Genomic DNA, 22,768 nt, shown 5'->3' on the forward strand with positions numbered 1-22,768 from the left:
AAGAGGCTTCCTGGCAGGGATGTTCCTTCTAAAGGGTAAATTCTTCCAAGCCACCCAACAGCTGTCCCTACTGCACACAGCCAGGCTCCAGCATCGAGAGGCCTTGTCCAGCTGTTGAGAGCATCTGTATGTAAGCCCACGCAGGTGTTTATGCAGGCTTTCTTCCAGTTGCCATTTCAAAAGAAAGGAAGAATTTTCAAACAGTTATTAACTACTTAAACCTGAGTATAGTCTTGGGGGGGAGCCGAAAGAATCAAAAGTTTACTTTTCGGAGAAGATTGTAAACAGAGCCAAGTAACACCATGGAGTGCATTCTTTAGTTAGAAGAGTTTAGTTAATTAAAAGTAACATTCATACAGCAATGTTTTGTTTTTTAAGTTGCTGAAAGTATTACAAGAGAGAAGTCATTTATTTTCCATGATCTTCAACCTCTCAAAGGCTTCCAGGAGCTGCTTTTTTACACAAAGTGGAGAGGCATAGTCATAAAAGGGGGAAACTGAAAGGCAACTGTAGTGTTTTCCTTTTTCAATGTCACCTCAGCCATAATTCCTCTCAAAATTCATGTTACACCAGCAATTCCACTGTTTTTTTTTCCAATACAAAGGACTGTGTTCAAAAGCAGGTTTGTCGATATTCCCTTTAAAATTCTCTTTGTGAAAACCAAGAGCTGAAGTATTTATATATATAAATAAGAAACATTAAATCAAAAAGAGAGAGAGAATTGGAAAAGAAAGACTTAATTTTTCCACTAAACCTGATAAATCTATCAAAACTATCGACTGTTAAATAAGAACATTATAAAAAATAGCAAGAGTGAAAACAGAATGCTCACTTGGCAAACTCAAATCCAAAAGGGCCCTGTCCTTAAAAGTGCAAAAGTATACAAGGATTACTGCATAATAACAAAAGGTCACCCCCAAATCAGTTCCCAAGTCGCCCCAGAATTACCTCGGCATTCCCCACCCTATGCCTTTTTTTTTTTGAAGCCTTGCGTGGCAAGTCAAATTGAAACAAGACGTATAACTGATTTCCAAATGAAGCCACTCTCCGAAAGCCCAGAGCCAAAAACCAGCCCTGAACTCCAGGGCAGCAGCAGGCCAGCCGATCACACGGAAGTCGTGGGCAGTCCATGTCCAGTTGTAGAAATTCAACACTGCATACAAAACAGCACACTTCAGGCGGGGTTTCACAAAAACTTTGCGGGACTTCACAGAGCTTGCTTCGCTTCTCCTCCTGTGGACGCGCGCGGCCACCCTGCCCCGCCTGATTCCCAGAGGTGGGGGGGGGGGCGGGGGAAGAGAGGCACAGTTCTGCTGGACATTTTAGTGTGCAATGATATACAGAACACAAAGGCCAGATACCACTTTGGCCAAGACCGGTAAGGACTATGGGTGAACCAAACAGTCTAGAAGAGGAGGTGCTTATGTGCAAACATCTTCACTAGCACTCTTTGAGTCTCAAATGGGTTTTTACAAGCACGGGATCTGGCTGGCTCGGGCCACGGCACTTCCGAGGGCGGCTTAGGGTCTACAAAACCACATGGAGGGGGGGGGAGCTCTTTCAGATGGCAAAGTCTTCCTATCACCTTGAAATGATTAACAAAAAGGAGGAAGGAGGGGAGGGAGCAGAAACTGACTTGGGTGACAGATGCCGAAGCGTTTCTGCAAGGCAGCCGGGACCCCGAAGGAAAAGGACCGTCTGCGGCAAAAGGGCAGGTCTCGGCCGAGGGCACCCAGAGCTCCCACAGAAGGCGACAGCAGCCCGCCAGCCTAGCCAGCCCCCCCCCCCGGTCTCCGGTGCTCGCGGTTCAGCCCAAGCCACCTCCGATGTCCTGCCTGCCTTCCCCAGGGAGGCTTCACGCTCCAGGCTTCCTTTAGAGGAGGAAAGGGTTAGTGCCATTGGCCGGCTGAGAGACCGAGGAGGGCATCCCCGGGTGGTGGAGAGGCTGTGCCGCAGGCCCCGTGACGCCCACGCTCACTCCCGGGCCCATCCTGGTTAGAGAGGCCACAGGGCCCACGGCTGGCAGGGGGGGCAGGGCCACGGGAGCCACAGACGGAAGGGCCCCCAGTTCCGGCCCCGGCGCAGCGTTGAAGGACAGGCTGCCCCCGAGGATGGGGCTGGCCCGCATCTGATTGAGAGTGAGGGGCTGCGGCTGATTCACTTGGAAGGGGTTGACCGTGGCTGGAGAAGGAGAAGCCGACGAAGATGAGGAGGATCCTGGGAGCAGAGAAGAGGGGAGGGAAGAGTCAGTCCGAGCTCCACGGCTTCCAGTCTGAGAGCAAACGGCTGGACAAGCACAAGGCTGCAGCAAAGGCCCCAGTCAAGGCAAGGGCATTTTCAAGGCAAGGCACAGAGGCAGGGCCCCAACGCCCATTGGCCAGGAATGAGAGCAGTGGGGTCTGCAGAAGGCGGGGGGGGGGGGGGAGGAGGGTCTGCAGCCCCACAGAATTCAGATCCTACTGCTGGTGGCTAACCAGGAGCCCAACTGAGAGACTCTTTGTCTAGATCAGAGGTTTCCAACCTTGGCCACTTCAAGAGTTGAAGTCCTCCAGGCTTAAGTGGCCAAGGTTGGAGAGCCCTGGAAGTGAAAGGAGCCCCAGAGTCACCCCAACCTTTCCCCCCAGCCAACCCCCCCCCCCCGAAGACCTCCACTGAGCAGAGACGCTAGAGAAACTTCAGGAACCTCTCAACGCTGGGGAATTCTGGGAGTTGAAGTCCACGCATCTTAATGTTGTTTAGGGAGACTGCCTTAACCAGACTTCAACTGAGACCTGTTCCCTGCCATGCAAAACATTTATTTCCCTAAAACGCGGCTACCAATAGGGCTGGAGGTGAAACCAGCCGCTTCCTTACTCAAATAACCTAAGGCAGACTGCCCACCTTCGAAGGAGCAAGGCTCATCAACGGGGCCCGTTTCCCCCTTCAGCAATTCCGCTCTCGGAAGAAAGCAGTCGTGCAAGCATGGCATGAAGACGTACCTGCAGCCAGGAAAGGGTTGAGGGTGGGTGGTGCTGGCTGGGGGGGCTTGGATACCAAGGAGTCCAAATTCACCAAAGCAGCATTGGAGCCCAAGAAAGACTCGGGGGTTCTCCGAGCGGCGCTCTGTTTACTGGCGGAGAAGCTGGCTGGCTGGCAGTCTGAGAGGTCAGGGCTGGTGGTCCCGCTGTTTTGGGCCGGCAAAGCAGAACCTGCATCGCGGGAAAAGAAAAAACCGACCTTGAAAAAGATCCCTCTCAAAAGGGCACCTTCCCTGCCTTAGGCCAGGCATTTCCCTTAAAAATCAGGTGGTTGCTTTACTCGTTCTTTTTTTGAGGGGGGGAGAGGGGGAGGGTCGGCTTCTTCAAATCTGAAATCCAAGTCAACCCCCAAACACTGACACAGAGAATGCAGACTTGTTATAAACAACCTCCACTGGGTCGTGTTCTCCCTTGTGATTTATTTTCCCTTCTTTTAATTTTCCTACCGGGGGTTCAAGACCCCTTTTTTCAGCCCCCAATTACAGCATCCGTTTCAAAGATACCTTGCTTGTTAGACATTCGAAGGGTGTCGAATTCAGAAAAGTCATCTTTAATCATCCCGTTCAAATTGCTGAAGAGGTCGAAAGATTTGCTACCTGGAATGCAAAGGAGGAATGTCGCCACCACAGCCAGTGCCCTTCTCCGTAATCCTAGAAAAACACTGTTTCCGCTAACACCTCCCAATCAGGGCGTTCACACTCTCTCTCTCTCTCTCTCTCTCTCTCTCTCTCTCTCTCTCTCTCTCTCTCTCTCTCTCTCTCTCTCTCTCTCTCTCTCTCTCTCTCTCTCTCTCTCTCTCTCTCTCTCACGCGCCTGCATGCTCTCTCTCATTAGGACAAGATAACAGGTTTCACCCAGCTGCAAAACTCCACCGCAGAGTCTTGGCCACCCTGACGGGAGAGGCTGGGCCTTCCCGTGTTTGGCTGAGCCACCAGTTCTTGGCCCCTGCAGGATGCCCTAATCCAGGGGTCTCCACCCTCAGCAGCTTTAGGGCTTGTGGGCTTCAACTGCCGGAATAGCTGGCTGAGGAATTCGGGGAGTTGAAATCCAGAAGCCTTAAAGTTGCCAAGTTTGAAGAGACCTGATCCAGTGGGCAGTCCCACACTGCTGCTGCTGCTGCTGCTGAGGAATTCTGGGAGTTGAAGTCCACAAGCCTTAAAGTGGCAGAGATTGGAGACCCCTGCCCTAACCTACTTAGCTTCATAAGGACCCCTCTGCTGTGTCCCTTCAGCCCACCCAAGAATTCAGGACTGGATTCCCAGTATATGAACCTCTCAGGCTCCGGGAAGATTAAAGTGGATTTCTTTCAGGAAACAGACCAAACTACCAGGGGCCTTAAGAGTGGAGGAACTGGCTCTCATCAGCTGCTCTTCTGGTTTCCGGTATGCAAATGCACAGCAGGTCTTTGCGGGCACCGGAGTGCCAGAAAACAGCCTGAAAACGGCCACAAAAACAGGCCATGTTTCGGGCCGTTTTTCAGGCCAAAAACAGGTTGGAAAATGGCCTGAAAACAGGCACGTGTGCGCCGGCCAGCTGGTGTTTCGGTTTCTGATGCTCGGGCAGACGCGCCTGCATGCACGTCCCAGTTTGTGCGCTCGGTGCCCAAAAGCTTTGCCATCACTGCCTTGGGCCTAGCCGCCGATAAAACAGGCTCCCCCAGAAGGCAAGGAAAGCGGGCGTCCTACTTACCAGAAGCAGAAATTGGCTTGTTTACCGGCGCTGGTCCCCAGGGGTCCCCGGCAGCCTTTGTTGCCACGGACGATGGCTGGGAAGGAGCCCAAGGATCGGCACTCTTTGGGAGCGGCTGAGCAGCCGAGGAGGTCGCAGGGGCTCCCCACGGATCAAGAGAGGCGGCTGGTTTGGCACCTGCAGGCAAAGGATGTACAAGCCCGGATGTCATGTCTGCAAGCCATCTTTTCTTTTTGGACTTCAGGCCTGCCACACTTTCTACTGCGGGAAAATGGGAGGGGGGAATTATACGGAGTTGGGTGATGTGTAGCCATAACAACATTCTTCCTCAGAAAGTCAAGGTCACATTTGTCCCTGCACCTGGATGGATCTGGTTGGGAGGAATCTGTCTTCGTGGCAATGACTGATTGGACCATGGGATGGACTTGTGGGTGTTGGGGCAGGATCTTGAACTTTCAACTGGGTGGGGAAAACTGGAAGCTTTCAGATTCAGGTTTTCCCCAGATGTGCCAACACAGCAATTTTAATAAATTGGAATTTTGAGGAACCTCTTGCCTCGGACTCTTATTTTATTTTGGATGCTATTTGGAACCCTGACACCTGAAGCTTCACAGCAAAGTCAGACCTAAACCCCACAGTCAACGTGTGACTAACGAGAGGGCAACTTCCATTTTGAGGGGTTTCTCTCTTTAACCCTAATCCCAACTCAGACCCTCACCAACAGGACAAGATGCGAACAGCATACACACAAGGTTTAGAACCCCAAGCCAAAGTTTGTGGAGCATTTTTCACAAAGTCAAAATGTGTGATTTCAAACAGGGCAAAGTAATCTTCTTGCTTCTGCTGAAGTTAAACAGTGAGGCATTAAGAACTCTTTCTTTATGATCCCCTTATCTGGATCTACTTGCTGCCCGTTCATGCATTTTGCCATAACTCACTCATTATAAACTAGATTCTAAAAAGGATTTTTAATGATTATGTTTTTAAATTTAAAGACTGTTTCTTAATCGGCATAGCATGATTACGTGGCAAAATCAAAATAGCAAGGCACTGTCCATCCCATCTTCTCAGCGCATTGATTTAAAAAATGAGAATCCAAATTCGGTCGGGCGGTTGTGTTTTGGCGTATCTGTTTAAAGGAAGCCTGCTGAAAACACACACACACACACACACACACACAGACACAGAACTACGCCAGAACTATTAAAAGGTTGGTTCACATTTACAAACAGGTGCAGGTCCCCAGTCATTATGTCCAGAAGAAGATAGGAAAGACCACCGGGGCTTCCCAGAGAAAGCAGCTAATCTCTTCCCCGCTGCCTCCGTTTCCTGCAAACGTATCAACATGCATCCCAGGCAAGAGAGGCTAATGGCCTGAGGCTGCCCTAAGTGGAAGCTTCCCAAACAAGTCGCCCTTTCATGAGTCGGGTGACAAAAGCGAGCAGACGCAGCAATGGCGGCCCTGGAGGACAAGACGCTCTTCTGAGAAGGCGCCCATTGAATGCCACTGGAAACCCGGTCCAGCTAAGCCAGACTTAAGGGCCTCTGTTCCGCTCCGAGCCGCCCTTTTCAGCGGCATTCAGAGACATAAATCTGATTTCTTCAGCACCGTCCGAGGGAGCCAAGGAGCTGGCAAGCTGAAACAAGGGCCCGTTATCAATGAATCCAACCAGCCAATGTTGGGAACCCGCAAGGCGTTGCAGCTGCAAGCCTGTTTCCCTGAACCTTAGGACGGGGGGATTGAAGGCATCTCCCTAAGGTTTAGGAATAAAAGCCTCCTCCCCCCCCCCCCCCCCAATCCTTACCTTCCCAACGATACCAGACTACAAGGGAAGAAGCCCTCCGGGGACTTGCAAGGGCTGCCCCACCTCGAGGGCTCCATGGGAGAGGGCAGCAAAAGACCCCTTTGCCCGCTCTTACCGAACGATTGCCATGGATCGGAGGTGGCGGTGCTGGGAGGAGGCCCCCCCCAAGGGTCTGCTTTCTTGACTGCAGCTGGGGGCTTCCAAGACTCTCCTTTGGGGGCAGGGGTGGCGGAAGAAGGCAACGCGTCCATGAGGTCGAGCAGAGCTGCGTGCTGCTGACAAAGGTAATTTTCAGCCGGGTACAAACATTTCACAGGACCCACAAATCTAATTTTTTTAAAAAAAGGAAAGACGGGAGCGCAAGGAACAAAAACAATGCGCCACTTCACTCTTTCAAGTGCTCTCGGCTGATCTCTTGGGCTTTTCATCCCAGTAGGGAAGAGATGTCTTATGCTAAACATTCTCTGTCTTCCACGCACACATAAATACTCAAAGTCGCAATGGGGGCTCCATTTCTAATCCGCCCCACCCACCCAGTGAGCACGGAGGATTCTTTGCAAAGGAAACCGCCTACCTCCTTCTTTGGGGGAAATTTGACGTTATCTCTGCGACTTTCTTCCAACGCCATCTGTAACCTCAAATCGTCACCGCGTCGCAGGCGCTCTTCCTGCAGAAAGGAGGGGGGGGGGGTGAGGTTTAAAACAGGGTCCCACGACGGCTCAGAGAAAGCCACAAGTCGAACCCGGGGACTCCTCCATGCCCTTCCCTTGGCTTTACACGGAAGGGCTTTGCTGACACTTTTTTTCCTGTCGCTTTCCTGAATTCCCTGCTCTAGACCGCAGCCATCGCTTCCAGCCAGACTGCAGAAAAGTTAACATCTCTGTTCATCTGCAACTGCACAGGAGTCTCCAAACTTGCCAAATTTAAGACTTGCGAATTTCGACTCCCAGAATTCTGGGAGTTGAAGAGTCTTAAGAGTTGACAAGTCTGGAGAGGCCGGATGTAATGGGTACCAAAACCACCAAAGCAGCTAAAATGCCCCTTTTGCCCTCCTGCTTCACCTCGTCTGCAGAGGCGTGGCTGCCTCGAAGATTTTCCACACTCATCAATGTAACGTTTTAAAAGCCAGATTGGAAAACTGGCCCTGCTGAGACCTGATCGTGGACTGCAAAGGGTTGGCTTCAGGATTTGACTGACAGCTCCAGAGTGTCCAATGGGCTGATTCACATCCATTCACAAAAAGGCGGCGGCTTTCCTTTCATCGTGCGTAACTCGTAACAGCTGTCAAACGCTGCCACGGATCGTCAGCTCCTTGCTTAATCATGACAGCCAAGCTGGGAGGCAGGTTTTCAGGAGTGATTTTCAGTTAATAGGGAAATTGGGGCGGCACCGACAGGCCCCCCCCCCCCCCCGCAGGGTTGCAGAACCTACACACACACACACACGCAGCTAATCCAACCATCCAACCTAGAAGGGGAGGGAGCGGAGAACTGCAGTTCAACAGGTTCCTACCTGTGCTCATTTTCCCAGCCCTTTTCCTCGTTTCACCTTTCTGGGGTAGACAGCAGATCAACCCAAAGTGTAGCAGGTGATGCTGTTGCTCTGGGAGAGACCAACCTGTTCTGCCACTTCTCTGCTCATGGCCAAAGCCAGCTGCAGCTGGAGCTCCTCTTCCCCGCTGGTCTGAGGCCGGGCCTGCTCCAGTTCTGAAGACACTCTCGGTGATGTAGCTGCAAGGGGGGGGGGGGGGGAGAAACAGGCACAATCTTGGCTCCCTCTAAGCAGCTCTGCGGCTGAACCCTCCTCTTCTCCACCCCAGCCGTCCTCCTAGCGCCAGCTACCCTTCCACAACCAAGGTGGTGACATTCCTCTCATCTACCTTTTAATGGGAAGGTCCCCAGGCAGGCAGGTTGGAACTCAAAATAACCCTCCTCCCAGTAAAAAACAGAATTGTAAACTGCCAAAGAAGAGCCAGCCAAAGACTTAGAGAACTGAAATCCAGTGAGGAAAAGTAAACATGAGATCTTTGGGGGTGGGAGGAGAGGATTGCAAAGATGGTTGTCCACTCTCACTTGAAGGCAGAGGATGGCCAGGGTGAGGTTTCCCATTTAACAGGCTGCACATACAGAGCAATCTGACCGTCAGGTCGTGTGCCAAGGGGGCCTGATTAGTTAAGACCCCCCCCCCGAGGCCAGACTCTTTCAAGACTCCCCTGAAGGCAGACCCTGAACTGGCCTCACCCCAAACACAGAACCGCTTGTCCCTCTATGGCAGCAAAGGAGGCAGGCGTGAAGCCCCATCAAGGGCCACTGGCAATTCGCAGCAGCGTGAGGCTCTTATGGCTGGGAATGGTTTGCTGTGCTGCCATGCACCCTACTGGCGGCCATTATTCCCTGGAAAAGGACGCGCTGAGTGTACAGAAATCCCCGGGGTTCACTCCCAGACATCCTCTGTGAGGAAAGCTAGAAGGGCAAACTAGACAGTCCAAGGTCTCTGCATAAAGAAAGATTGGCCCAAAGCTACAATCTCCCTGCTATGTTGCTTCCTCTCCTAATACGGTAAGTTCAGGACAGTCCCAGAAGCTTCCCAGGCCTCCTTCGGCCCATGAAACGCTCGTTTGGGCGCAACGTCAAACAAAGTGACGTGTTAATCCTTCCCTGCATCCAGACCGGGAGGACGTGATAACGGCGATTCCACTTCCCCGGTGGAGCCTCCGTTAGACTTTATAAAACCGTGCCTGTAAAGTGAGGCGACCTGTCCTTCACCTTCCACGCCCCATTTAAATCCCTGATGTCATTAGGAGGCCAGTCGTGGCAGCTCAATCACCATCCTGGGCAACCCAGCGCTGCAGAGAAAGCCTCGTCCCCCAGCGGCCCAGCCTCAACGGTTTCCTTGTAACCCATGAAGGGATCCTTTGTTATTCTGCTGCAAAGCGCCTGATCATTAACTCAGATGTTTGCGCAAGATGGCACCAAGTAGATCCAACTTTGACACCCCAAGACCTGCTTCTTGGCTGCTCCCAGAAAGCTCCGATTCCCAAACTGTAAGGAAGTCAAAAACCCAGGTCGCCTCTTTCACAAAATCCCCACGGGTCAACTCTGGGCAGCCCTTCAGGCCAGAAACGAAGACCCTCCCCAGAGGATATTTCCTGGGGAGCCACTACGTGTGCCTGGGAAACACTGCCTGAAGTGGGGGGGGGGGGGAGAGGGAGGTCTCTCAGATTCACAGAAATTACTTTAGAAAAGTATTGTGAATAGTCCAAGGAACCTTTCAGCTGCAACGGTTCAGTGAGACATTTCTCAATCTTTAAAGATGCCACAAAATCCTCTACGAGGGAATAGGACTCTAAATGAAAACCAAGTGGGATGGAGCACCTGCAGGAAGGGAAGGAGGGCAGAAGGGTGTCCGATCCAACTTCAGGGCTGCCATCGGGAACCTCCTTTGCAATGAAAGCCCCAGCCAAGCAACCGGGCCCTGGGTAGCTGGTTCAAAGACCCACATTTCTATTCCTCCACCCACAAATCCGAGGGGGCCCAGAGCGTGGAAGAAGCCCAAAGCCCACCCCCTGCACTTACACCCATGGTAGGAAGCCGGGGAGCCTCCGGATTTGCCGTACTCCTGCTCAGAGTAGCTGGTGGAGAGATTGGGCTGGCTGGAGCCTCTGCCAAAGGAGATCTGGTTGCTGCCCACTCCGGTGGCCACCTGAGCCATGCGTTCTTTGGTCTTTAAGGCCTGGGCCCTCTCCGCCTTGAGCCGCTCGTCATCCTTCAGCAGGGAGACCAGCTGCTTGGACTTCTCGCGGACGTTGATGCCCTGGTCCTTCCCGTCCCGGTCGATGTACTGGAAATCTTTCAGGGTCTGGATGGCGAAGATGTTCTCCTTGCACTGCTGGGCCACCCGCTCCGACCCGGTTTTGATCAGGTAATCCAGGAGGGTCAAAGCCTTGTAAACGTGCCTCCAGTTCTTGCCGTGGTCGTTCAGTCGCTTCCAGATCATGCTCATGATTTCGGAGAAGGCCACCACGTTGTAAGTCAGGTCTGCTATTTCGGTCATCAGGGAGCTGGAGGGGCCCCAGGGGTCGTTGGAGGTGGCTTCCCGGACTTTGATCTCGGCCTCCGAATAATTGTTCACAATGTTCTTCATTTGCCGCCTGATCGACGAAGTTGTCATTTTTACCTCCGGCTCCGTCAAGGCAGATTCCTCCCGAAAGTCCTCAGGGATGGGCCGCCGCAGCGTCTCCCCCTCCGGGGGTCCCTCGGGCAGGAAGGCAGAGCAAGGACACCCGACTGGGAGCCACGTCCGATAAAGTCATTTCCTCTCCGCCTCAAAGGTACGAAAGGAACTGGGGAGCTTGACCTGAAAAGGAGGGGAAATCCCGTTAGTAACCGTGGCAATGGCTCTCTGGCCTCTGGAGCCTCTGGAGCCATGGCCCGATCCAGCTCCGGCATCCCGTCTGCCCGTGAGACGAGATGCCTTCCTGACAGGACAGAAGGAGCGGGGCCCGAGCTCGCTAATCACCCCCAGGCGCAACAGCCCAGGCTGGCCCTGGAAAAAGACTCCCAACCCCATCGACAGCAACGTCCTTGTAGCTCTGCAGCCAGGTGCAAGCGGGGGCGCGAAAAGAGCTCTTCGCCAGGGCAAATAAAACCACTGCAAGCAGCTCGGACTGCCAGATGAAGGACCGGCAGCAGAACTGAACTGTGGCTACAGACAAGATGGCGCCACCGGCTGGAAGCAACTTCCGCTGAAATCGTTTCCTCTCCTCCAGGCGGGGCCATCTGTTGCCCTGCCTATCACCCCCAAATCAGAGACCCCCACAGGGAAGCCATCTTAGGGCCGGGAACCCTGGCAGGCAGAGGCCCACCCAAGGGCAGCGGGGCTTCCTATCCTCTCTCATCCTCTTCTGTCAAGGCTGCAGGACGCCTGTCAAGTCGCTATCGGGCGAGGCAGGAAAGATAAGACAGAGCATTGGATAAATATAGAAAGGAAGGACATGACAAATTGCTTTCATTAAAAGCAAAGCATTACATTAGCAGGGAATTAGCCTTCTTTAAAGAGGCCCTGGCGGATTATTACTTCACTGAAGAATCGCCCAGGAAATGTGTAAAGTCAGCAGAAACGGGGGCTCCACGGGGGCCCTGGAGTTGCAACTGCAGCACGAATCAAAATTAAACTTTATGCGGCAGCTGCTTGGTGAAAATACCCAAATGCAAGTGGACTTGCCAGAGAGAGAGAGAGAGAGAGAGAGAGACCTTGAAGGATAGAGAGATGATAGAGGGATGGATAGCAGGCAGAGGGGGGGGGGGAAGAGAGAGAGAGGACTGCTGGGGCTCTTGTGATTTATTCCTGCAACTGAAGCCGTATCTGCAATCAGGCCTCCTGATACGCCTGAGGCAGCCAGTGTGTCACACCTCAAAACCCCTGGCCTTTCCTGGCTTCCCAGCAGCGGAGCCTGTGACTCAGGCGGAAGGCAGGGCTATGAGCAGTGATGGCGGGGGGGGGGGGGGGGAGGAAGCATGTGCAGATTGGAAGCTAAATTCTTCCCCAAACCCCATGATGGCAAACGGTCCCTTCGCCCTTGGGAGCTTCTTTTTAGTTCTGTCCTTGGCCAAAGCATTGCGCAATCTCAGCTTCCGATGCCCACAACAGTTGTGATCCCCGATTGCCATAGCGCTTGTTTCTAACCCAATCTAGGTTTGGTCACTAGAGGAGCAACTAACACTTTCCCCATTGGTTTTCTTTGTAGAAGTCAGGGACCCAATTCTCACTCTGACTTGCGGTTTCCAAATGCTAAGCAGGTCTTCCAATGCAAAACTTTCCCAAGTCAAAGGCCTTTCTTGTCATTAAGTAGGATGCTCACAGGCTCACAGATGTACGTAGAGAGAAGGAATAAATGTTTATAGCTATCGGCAGCAACCAGATTTCTACAATGCAGCATTCAAAACTCCAAAGCGAAGAGCAGGAAACCCAAGTGATTAGCACCAGGAGCCGTGTTTTAGCATAACTTCAGTCCAATCAAGTTCCCCCAGGGGTGTCCAGCCTTGGCAACTTTAAGAGCTGCGGACTTCAACTTCAATGGCTGGCTGGGGAATTCTGGGAAACAGGGTACAAGAAAGTTCTCTGTTTGCAGGATAATAAAAGGCATTTAAGTAGCCACGGGTTTTGCAAAAAGCCAGAAGAAGCTCCAGCATTCCTCTACTGAAAATGTAAAACATGCCAGAAATGTTTCTTGTTCCAGGTCGAATACCACTGGGGGGGGGGGGGGGGACAGAGAGCACCGGATGGCCCATGCCCCCCATCTGTTGACTTGGAATTAAACCCCTCCAGATTTCAAAGAGAAGCCCAGGGACCCCCGGCAGCTCTGGAATCCAACTATTTCCGGTGGTACAAAAGGAGCAAGAGAGAGAACCCCCCTCCCCAATGTCTCCTGGAGATACAGGAAGGAAGCCTCAATTCTCTCCCCCCCCCCTCACCCTTCAATTCTAAAGGGCCTCTTTTTCGTGACATGTCAGGGAGGGGTGAACAAAGAACTGGGCTTCCTTTGCCCCCATTGCTCAAATCTTTGTGAGAGTTAGAAGTCACAAATCACCAGACACCAATATGACAAAGAGGCTGTGCATTTGGAAGGGGGGTAAAGGGGGGAGGAGGGGAGATCAAAAGATTTGTTTCCAGAGCTGAACAGGAAAATGAATCCTATCTTTCATTCTATCACGTGCAAACACACACGGAGACTGTTAACAGATGCAGCAAAACTGGGCATCAGGCATAAAAGTCCATATGCAAAACACACATCAGATCTTTCCTGCCTTAGTAAAAAAAAAAAAAAAAAAAGGAAAAATCGTATCAACGGAACAGCAAGGAGTCCTGGAAGGGTCCCAGGAATTTTCTTGCCTTCCAACTGTCTAAACATAAAAAAAGCTCTGCAGAAAAGAAAAAAGAATAAAGCTCAGATTTAGAACCTAAAATGTATTTCAGGAAGGAAGGAAGGAAGGAATCAGTGGCGTTTCTCTAAAGGCCGCAAACTAGTTTTCTTCATTCTGGGAGTTGAAATCCACAAGTCTTAAAGTTCCCAAGTTTGGACACCCCTGATTGTCCTGAAGTTTCCATCTCCCGTTTCATCACTCAGGTAGCAAGTTTAGCTGCCTAGGCAAAGAGACCGGGCATGACAGGGCCCTCTTTGAATAGGATTGTCTCACTTGAAGGTGGGCTGATTTGTGTGTATTTTATTTTATTCCTTCTTCTTCTTCTGCGTTACCTTCTAATCATTGCAGGGCTTCTAGAATTAAAGCTTAAGCAAAGACTCGGTGAACCTGATCCTAACGCCAGGATTGACTCTGCAACTTTACAGTTAGTTTACAAAAGGGAATGAGATGCTTTCAGGAGAGTTTTTCCCTGGGAAAGCTGTGGGAAAACAGGGATTATTGGCCAAGTTTATGTACCTAGTTTGGATCCCTCAGCCACCTCATCTGCTGTACCATCATGGCCCAAGGAGCTCAGGAGTGTCCACCGCCACCCCTTCAGCTGACCTGCCTTTCTCCAACAGGGTGGTTTTGTCATGTGCCTTTCTACTTCAGTTGCTACTTCAAGGCACATTACACAATTGGGTGCTTTGGAAACAAAAGCCAGAGGAGATTCTGTTGAACCATCAGCAGAAATCGCTGAGAAGGGAGGAGGAGGAGGAGGAGGAGGAGGAAAACAGGAAATCTGATTCATGAGGAGCAACAAGTCAACCAAGTATTTCTGAGATTAAAACACACAAACACAAACACATTGCTATTCAAGGAATGGAGAGAGCTGTAGATATGTGAAGAAGCCCTCAAACAATTCCAACCCTGAAATTATGCTAATGTCTCCGCATTGCCCAATGTGGGCTTCCTCTTAACAGTACAACAAAGAGTAAAATAGATAAACACGAACATACTGTCTGGAGATTAATGGAGTTGCAATTCAACCTATCTAGATAGTGCAAGGCTGGGGAAAGACAGATTCCAGACAGAGAGTGAGAGAATAAAATCAAATTTCCACGTCCAGAGTTTTCCTGGGGGGACCACTGCAGATCTTACACAGTGCTGTGGAAAGAGAGAAGAAAACCCACTGGATACTTCTCTCGATCTTACAAGGTGTAGGGCCACTTAGCAACTCAGACAGTGCTTTCCCATCAGGTTTGAGACCAGGTTTATGGCCCGTGGGATGCGCCACAGGAAAAGATTTCCCAAATGCTAAATTTACAATTTGCTCATTTTAAAATAAGTGAATTTAGAATAATTCACGTGCATTTAAAAAAAAAATTTAATGAAAAAAAAAGTTCCCTTATTGGAAACACAAACGAAAGGATATTAACTGGGAATGGTGTCTGAAGCAGCCGCCGCCGCCCTAGGAGAACAAAGTGCAACCAGAGGAATGGGAGCCCAACTGGAAGAGGTCTGAATTCCTGGGGGAAAGGCCTCAGTCACCTGGGACTAATCCCTGCCCCGTCCTCCAGGGTCAGCATGATGGAAAATAGCAGCAAGTCACAAGAGACCTTACTTCCATTTGTTTATCTGCAATGAAAAACGCAGCGCTGCCCTCTGGATCAAGAGGAAAGAAGCCAAGCGGGCAAATGCATTTGGATCATCGGGGGATGCTGCCAGGCTCCTCATCCAGGGTCCGAAGGCTGCTCCGGCCTGGACAGGGGAGAGGAGACGGGGGCTCAATCCTGCCAAGACTGGGGGGGAGGCTGGGGCTGTTTGGGAGATTCTTTACTGAAGGCCCAAGAGAGGACAGGTGCTCAACCCGGGGGCTTTCCTGGACTCACAGCTCCTCTGGGAAAGAACAAGGAGCAGCTGTTGGGAGTCTCACGGTCAGTTTGGTACTGGGATGACCGGAGACCCTGCTGGACGTATTTACAAAGGGGGTGGGGGGGTTAGCACGTTGAGTTCCATTCAAGGTGGTGTAGCCAAAAACCCGGGCTGAGCAGAAATGTGGGAGTTGCAGGCTTCACACCGAGGCTCTTAACTAAGGATGCCCAACCGTGACGATTTTAAGTCCTGTGAACTTCAACTCCCAGAATTCCCCAGCCAGCCATTTCCCCAGGAGTTGAAGTCCACAAATCTTAAAATGTTGCCAAGACTGCACACCCTTTGCCCTAAAATGTTATTGTGAACAATCTGGACAGTGCAAGCACAACATCTGTGTTACCAAACCTCCAGACAATATCTTGCTCAACTACCTTGCATTAGGACATATTAAACTCTCCGCCTTATTGAAATAAAACAGGAAGTGTTTGCAAATCATTCCAAAGTAGCCGACCCTTATTGAAGGGCCAACTGTGTTTTTGTCACAGGGATTGTAGCTAACTGGATTTTAAAAGGGGCAACTTTGTAAACTGTAACATTATTGATTCAATTAAGGCTATGGAGGCATCCTCAAACTGATTAGGGGTTTTAATGCAAAGTATCTGGCCCCTGTGGAGCAATGGGATGAAAAGCAAACGCCAGCTTGTGAAGAAGTGCTTTAAAAGTCTTTAAAAGACTTTAAAAACAGCCTTTCAGATGTTTTTCACAGACATGGGATCCAGGGCCGGTGGGCGAGCAGGGAAGGGGCTGCTTTTAAAGTAGCACTTTAAAAGTGAGTGGGTGGCTGGGGGACATGTCTCCACGTCTCCTAGCTTTCTCAAAATCAGATGAAGTTGGCTAACACTAATTCAAATGCAACCGCAGTCAAAGGCCTGAAGGAGAATTCACCCACTGCTTTGATTCTTCCCATATATGAAGCACATCCACCAAATTGGACCTGCACAAGGGTGGCAAAAAGCCAATCAGTTGGTGAATTCTCCTCCAGGCTTAAAAGACCTTTAGCCCTGTAATCCCAAATAAGAAGGCCCACGCTTCCAAAGTTTGCGCTGTTTTTTCCCTTTTGGGGGGAGGGGTGGGGGGGGGGTCTTAGGTAAACAGATTCCTTGGGTTGGGCAAGTAGAGCAAGGTCAAAGGCAAAGTGGACTGCTAAATTGGTCACGCCCACCCAGTCACATGACCACCTAGCCACGCCCGCCCCCCAACAGTGTGAGGGACCATGAATCGGCCCCCTGCTCCAAAGGTTTGAGGACCCCTGCCCTAGAGTGTTCAAGCATTCAGGACACAAATGTTGCCAAGCGAGCAAGCAAACACAAACAAACAAAACCCTAAAGAGACCCCTGGAATAGGATGTTGGACCTATTTTGTTTCCACTTTCATCCCCTAAATGCATTGTTCATTTAGCATAAAATATACTCAGTTTAATTAACTAGTTAATTTTAACACTCTCCCTGCCTGCAACCGAACCAAGGAGACACGGGGGATGAAAATCAAGGGGTCGTATCCTCAGCCCAACAGCGAAAGGTTTGTTTGCTTGTTCATTTATGCAGTTCATTCTTTAATTGCAGATCCAGAGAGCTGACTCTACCTCATCAATCACAATAGCCCCAGAAGCTATTATTTACTCTTTCAATCTCAAAGATTGGCTCAATAAGATCAAAAGGATACCAGCCTCCTGGACCAGAGAACATCCTTACACAACTTTCAAAACACCAGCATAACTTTAAAGAAGGAAGAAATTATAAGGAAGATCCACACAGCCCTGTATGCAATTTAACTCCTCTTAAACCCCTTAAGTGAGCTGGGAACCACAATCTTGGGGGGGGGGGGGGGAGAGAAGGTGAATCTGTTTTTTGAACCTTGACAGGTTCAGCCATTAAGGTTGCTCCAAGGGTCATAAACGTTGTCTCCCCCAATCACGTAGGGGAGCTACAGAACCTCTAGGGGCCTTTGAGCACAGGAGGAATCCTTGCTGGCTACTAAAAACTTAACTTTGAAAACAAAATACTTTCCATCAGCCATTTATTCCAGTGAGGGTGGCTTAAGACAAGTGAGTTAAAACCTGAAATTCAGGAGAAGTGAGGAACCGGCCTAGAATGCTGTACTTTTCCACTGACACTCCTTCCACCTTCCCAAGGTCCCAGGCATGCAGGGATTCACAGGAGGGAGGGAGGGAGGGAGGGAGGGAGGGAGGGAGGGGGCGATGCCCCAGGGCTCTGTGTAGAAGGAGAGCTGGAATCCCCTCTCCTCACAAATGGCCCTATTTCCTGCAAGCAGTTCACACTCTCCACTGGGGGATGCTTGGGAAAAGCAGGGGGCTCTATTTTTAATGTAAACAATGCCTATTGCCCAGACCCAACTTCGTAGTCACTTGGAGGATGACATACATGGCAGGACCTGTCTCATATCTTGGGAAGGCCAGGAAGGGAGTTGGTCAAGCTTGCAAGCCAATGTCTCTGCCCCTAAGTCCAGCTGTCATAAGCGATGGGCATTGCAGGTTTGCAGCATAGCTTCTCAAACTGATCTATGGAGCAGATTCAGCAAACCAAGTTTGGGCTAGTCCCTTTTTGCGACCTTAGTGGGCATTTGGCTGAGCAAAGACTTCGGTTCAGGGTAGCTAAAAGCTGCAAGTCAAGCCGTGTTTAAGGAAACGTGTGGCTATTACTGATCTTCATCCAACCAGCTTCCAAAGAACCTAGGAAAATAGTTTCACGATGCAGCAGAAATCCTGCCTCCTGGGCGAACACAATAGTCGGTTTCTATCTATGTTGGCCTCTGAGTTCACCTCCTAAAAAAACCACCCTCTTACTATGCTCAACAAGAGAGGAACCCAAAATAACTCTGGCAAATAAGGAAGGGTTTGCTTGATGGATTCACACCACAGCCCTGGTGTCGCCCTGGGTAACCTATTTAAGTCGCTGAGAGGCAGCCTTTCCATGCCTCCCAGGGACCTCGCAAACCACCAGACTCACAAAGTGGATTGCAACAGCTTTCTCATAATTGAATTCTTGTATTTGTATCACATTTATGCTGCAACGAATTAAAAATTAAAAACAAAAGATGAATAAGTTAAATGGCAAATGAAATAACAGCAAGTTAAAACGAGATTGACAGCAAGAACCCAGGCCGTCTTATAGCCCTATAAAGAAGTGCCAAATTCTCAGCCCTGTGACTGAGATCCAGACTGGATGTTCTGTTCTGCAGATGTGATACACTAGAATACCGACTGTATCACATAGAAAACGGGGTCTTTGGCCATATTGGCTAGGAACTACATGTAATATATAGCATGTACGTATGCCAATAAATGTGTATCACATGTTTTACTCTAGAAAGCTGCAGACAAACCAAAATACTCATTATCTACAAGTCAAGACTTGAAAATTCATTTCGTGTAGTTAGACTGGTTTATTTGATCCCTGGCAGAGGGCATTCTATTCTTCCCCATGAAACTTACTTGCAAGACATCTGTTATGATCAGAACAAATAAAAGGAAGCTGAAGACATATCGCTAAATAAAATGATTGAAAAATATTTCCCGTTTTAATTCTCATAATTGAATTCTTGTATTTGTATCACATTTACCTCCTTCAAACTCAGTGGACTTAGTTGTGAGTAGAAAGTCTGTTAATGATTTATATATATATGTGTGTGTGTGTGTGTGTGTGTGTGTGTTGTATTTGTACTGATAAATAAAGGGAGACTAGTATAGATCTATTTCGAGCTAATTAGCTCTCATCAGCTAGCCATAATTAGCTCGAAATAGATCTATACTAGTCTCCCTTTATTTATTTATCAGTACAAATACAACACAAATATAAAAAGGCAACATTAAAAATAAAAATATGGTTTTCTGCCTGCATGGTCTTCTGTGATGAGCCGAAGGACAGAAAGAGGGAGTAGTGACCTTCCTCCCATATTTAGGCATACCAGGGGTTGTAACACAAATGCATATATATATGTGTTTTCGTAGATTTTCACGGGTGTAGGTATGCTGGTTATATATGCTGAAATATATATAATATTCCAATTATGTGGCAACGTGTTTACCTTTCTCCAATGATAAAGCACACCTAACCCATATCGACAAAATGCCACAAAGATTTTTTTGTAATGTATTTCAACCTACTGTAGAAGCTGCTACACCTGCCAGACAAAATAATCACCGCACATTTCCATTGCAACAACCCTGAAGTGTGTATTACAGAGTCAATCCCTAAACATGATCAGTCTTTCCTATCCTCAGAAGTATTTTGACACTCTCCGTGGGGCTGTTCAGGAGAACTACATAAATTTAATCTCATGCTTGACTGGCCATGCCTCACATATTTAAATATAACTTACTCCCAGGTAGGCTTCCATGGATTCAATGTACAATTGAACATTTCTCAGTGACATAGAGCCAGTTCATACATATCAAGACTCCTAACTTACTTCTGTGCACAAACAGGGCACAAACTCTTTTTCAATGAAGTTATCCTAAGCCTTCATGTTAAGAGTCAATCACTTGACTTTCTTTTCTTTTAAGGAAAAAAAAAGGAGGGGAAGAGAATGAAGGAAACTCCAATCATAACCCCACTGTACAGATTTCACAAGCTCTGCACCAGCATGCCGGTCCAACTTACAACCAGCCTTCTTCAACACAACACCTCCAGAAACGAGAGGCCAACAACTCGCAAAATTCCAGCACTATCAGTGGAAATTCTTAGCTAATCTCCAAAGTCTGAGCAGGGCCAAAAGAACCCAATTAATATTTCGATGGGAGACCACAAGAAATATCAGCGCTGCAGACTAGAGTAGAAAATAAAACAAAATAAATCCCAGAACAGGAGAACCTACCTATCTAAGAAGGTAGGTGTGTGTCCACGAAATCACTTACTATATCTTTACTTGGTTCCAGCACTCCTAAAAGGCACCAAGTCAAGGAAGGTTACTGTACCCAATGCATCTATCACCAAAACTGTCCTGGAAATTACCTCTTAATTGCAATCAGCCACTATTTTTTAATATTGGCATAAATGTAAACGCATTTTCTCAATTGTGCTGCTCTACAACAGGGAACAAACCAAATTTCATCATGTATTAAAATGTTAAAACTCACATTTATATGACAACATTCAAATATCTCCCAAACTACACAGACCTCTAATAAAGCATTTTAAAATTCAAAATTTAGTAGAGAACCCAGAAGGTTTCCAAGGAAAGAACAAACGAGTCAGAAAGAAATTATGATCTGCTGATGTGCACAATGCAAGAGAGAATGATAGAAAAATAGCTGGGAAATCATTGAACAGATCTCTGTCCTTTCTGACCATTTTGATTCCAATTGACAAGGCAGGAGGCGATCATTTATTTCCCTGCTACTAATTGCTCTTTTGATTGCTAGAACAACCTTGGATGACACAAAAGAAAGACCACCTTCTCCAGGCTTCACTGCCATGAATTAAAACTCTCATCCTAAATGAAAACAACAGAAAAGGACAGAGAAAATTCAGGGTGTTAGGATCTGACCTGCGTTACACATCCTTTCAGAATGACTCCTTCACAAAGACATACCCACCCAACACAAAACACAGTCCCGGTACACACACACACTCCGATTGCACCAATTCCCAGCTCCCAAAGACTGGACAAATTCACCGTTCCACCAACGTGTCTGAAGTCTCCGGCCTTTCGCCGTCTGCATTTCAAATTTGATTCTGGATTTGGAGGAAAGAGAAGGCAGAGACTCTCAGGAATCTCAGTTGTGTCACCCACGCCACACCTTAGGCCGTTCTCCACCCCGTGTGTGTTTTTTCAGATAAAGACAAACATCTTCTAGAGGTGCAGAGCAGCTTCCATTCAACCTGACCCCTTGATTTACACCTTTGGGATATTCAGGAGCTCAAACACCGGCCTTGTTCCCTTTTGCACCCCTCCACCACCACCCCTCACCCCAAAGTCTTTCCTTGTGGGTCCGTTTTAGGTAACCGCACAACTTTGGTCCCTTTTCGCCATGAAGCTCCCTCCACTTCCAAGTGCAAGACACACCCACGAAAAAACCACAACAATAATGGGGAATAATCTGGCCGCAGTTTTCCCCGACCCTAATTCTGACGAAAGGCCACAAGCTTTGGGGAGGGTCGGGATTTGAACCAAAGGCACAAAAGCTGCACGAAGCGTCTCGGATGACGCCCCCCCCCCGTTTCCTTCCTACCCAAAAGATGAAAGATTGAAATGAGATTACAATGAGATGCCCTCCCTGCCAAGCCACCCTCCCATCAGTGGAGGTGGGTGAAGGGTCCCCCATCTGCACCAGCCATGAACACTTGGGGACACAGGAATAAAAAGGGGGGAGGGGGCTGCAGAAGGAGGAGGTTCAGGCCCTCCTTTAGACCCCCTCCACGCAAAGCCATTCCAAAGGGGGCAGAGGGTCTTTGTTGCGCAGGGAGCACCTTTTACCCAAAGGGGAAGGGGGGGAAAGGGGGAGGGGAAAGGGAGGGGGGGTCACAGAGCCCAGCCAAGGCAGCGTTGACTCCATTGCGCCCCCCTTCTGCTGCCAACCAGGACCCCCACCCTTCAAAAAAACCCTCCTTTCTTCCCCTTCGCCCCCTAAGGAACACGGAATAAGACCCCCACCCACCCACAAAAGGCCGCCCCTTCCCTCCATGGGGGGGCAAACCCCTCCCCACCCAGAGACCCCCCTTCCAATGGGTGGGGGCGCCAAGAGGAAACCCCCCTCCCTCCGCCGGGGCAGGGCGGGTTCGGGGGGGGTCCTCCCTTCAAACGGGGGGGGGCTGCGTCTCGGGGAGCCAGAGAGACCCCTCCCTTGAGCGACCCTCCCCCGAAAGAGCCTCCGGGGAAACCCCCGGGGGGCTCCTCAGGCCGACCCCTCCCCCGACCCCAGAGCCGCCCCCGGCCGCTCCGCTCGCCGTCCCCCACCTGCTGCCGGCGGGCGTTGCTGGACTCCGGGTTCCGGCGGCCGCCGCCGCCGCCTTCGACACCCGCCGCCCACACGCGCCATCCAACATGGCGGCCCCGCCGAGAGAGGGGAGGGGGAGAGGGGAGAGAGAGGAGGGGGAGGAGGGGGGGCCGCGCTCGCTCCCGCCTGCCCGGCGTGCCCACGTGAGGGCGTGCGCGTAGCCGTAGATGCACTCCCCCCCTCGCAGGCGCCCCGCTGCCGAGGAGCCCGGGAGTCCGCGCATGCGCCGTGCAGAGCAGCACCGCGGAGAGCGTGCAGTGGAGGTGGGGGGAGGGGGGTTCTAAATGCTAGAAATTCTCCATGCATGCGTGGATGCAGCGATGCAGCTCCCCCCCCCCCCGCCCGGCATGGGTTGCCCTCATTAAACGCTCGGAGGAGATCAATAGGGTTGCAAAAGCTGCCCAGGATGCGCTGCGACTCGAAGCCTCTTTTCCATCAGGGGTTTCCAAGCTTGGAGATTTCCAC

General features: G+C 50.1%; 1 protein-coding gene across 1 annotated transcript; it reads right to left on the reverse strand.

The window, feature by feature from the left end:
- Nucleotides 1–312: 312 nt before the first annotated feature.
- EPN2 (epsin 2) lies at nucleotides 313–22,404 on the reverse strand. The gene is made up of 9 exons (XM_081965760.1): nucleotides 22,264–22,404; nucleotides 10,087–10,867; nucleotides 8,129–8,241; nucleotides 7,086–7,178; nucleotides 6,627–6,783; nucleotides 4,707–4,883; nucleotides 3,521–3,613; nucleotides 2,979–3,188; nucleotides 313–2,217 (listed from the first exon to the last, which is right to left on the reverse strand). The coding sequence occupies exons 2-9, from the start codon at nucleotides 10,679–10,681 to the stop codon at nucleotides 1,874–1,876; spliced, it is 1,782 nt and encodes a 593-aa protein (XP_081821886.1). The 5' UTR covers nucleotides 10,682–10,867; nucleotides 22,264–22,404; the 3' UTR covers nucleotides 313–1,873.
- Nucleotides 22,405–22,768: the final 364 nt, after the last annotated feature.

The sequence above is a fragment of the Natrix helvetica genome, assembly GCF_964273705.1.
Source record: "Natrix helvetica genome assembly, chromosome: 13".
Classification (NCBI taxonomy): Eukaryota; Metazoa; Chordata; class Lepidosauria; order Squamata; family Natricidae; genus Natrix; species Natrix helvetica.

Coding starts and splice junctions, on each gene's coding strand:
- EPN2 (XM_081965760.1), bottom strand. CDS start 10,681: ATGACAACTTCGTCGATCAGGCGGCAAATGAAGAACATTGTGAACAAT. Junction 7,179..8,128: donor GCAGAGAAGTGGCAGAACAG/GTTGGTCTCTCC, acceptor TCCTTTCTGCAG/GAAGAGCGCCTGCGACGCGG. Junction 4,884..6,626: donor CGATCCATGGCAATCGTTCG/GTAAGAGCGGGC, acceptor CTTTGCCTGCAG/GTGCCAAACCAGCCGCCTCT.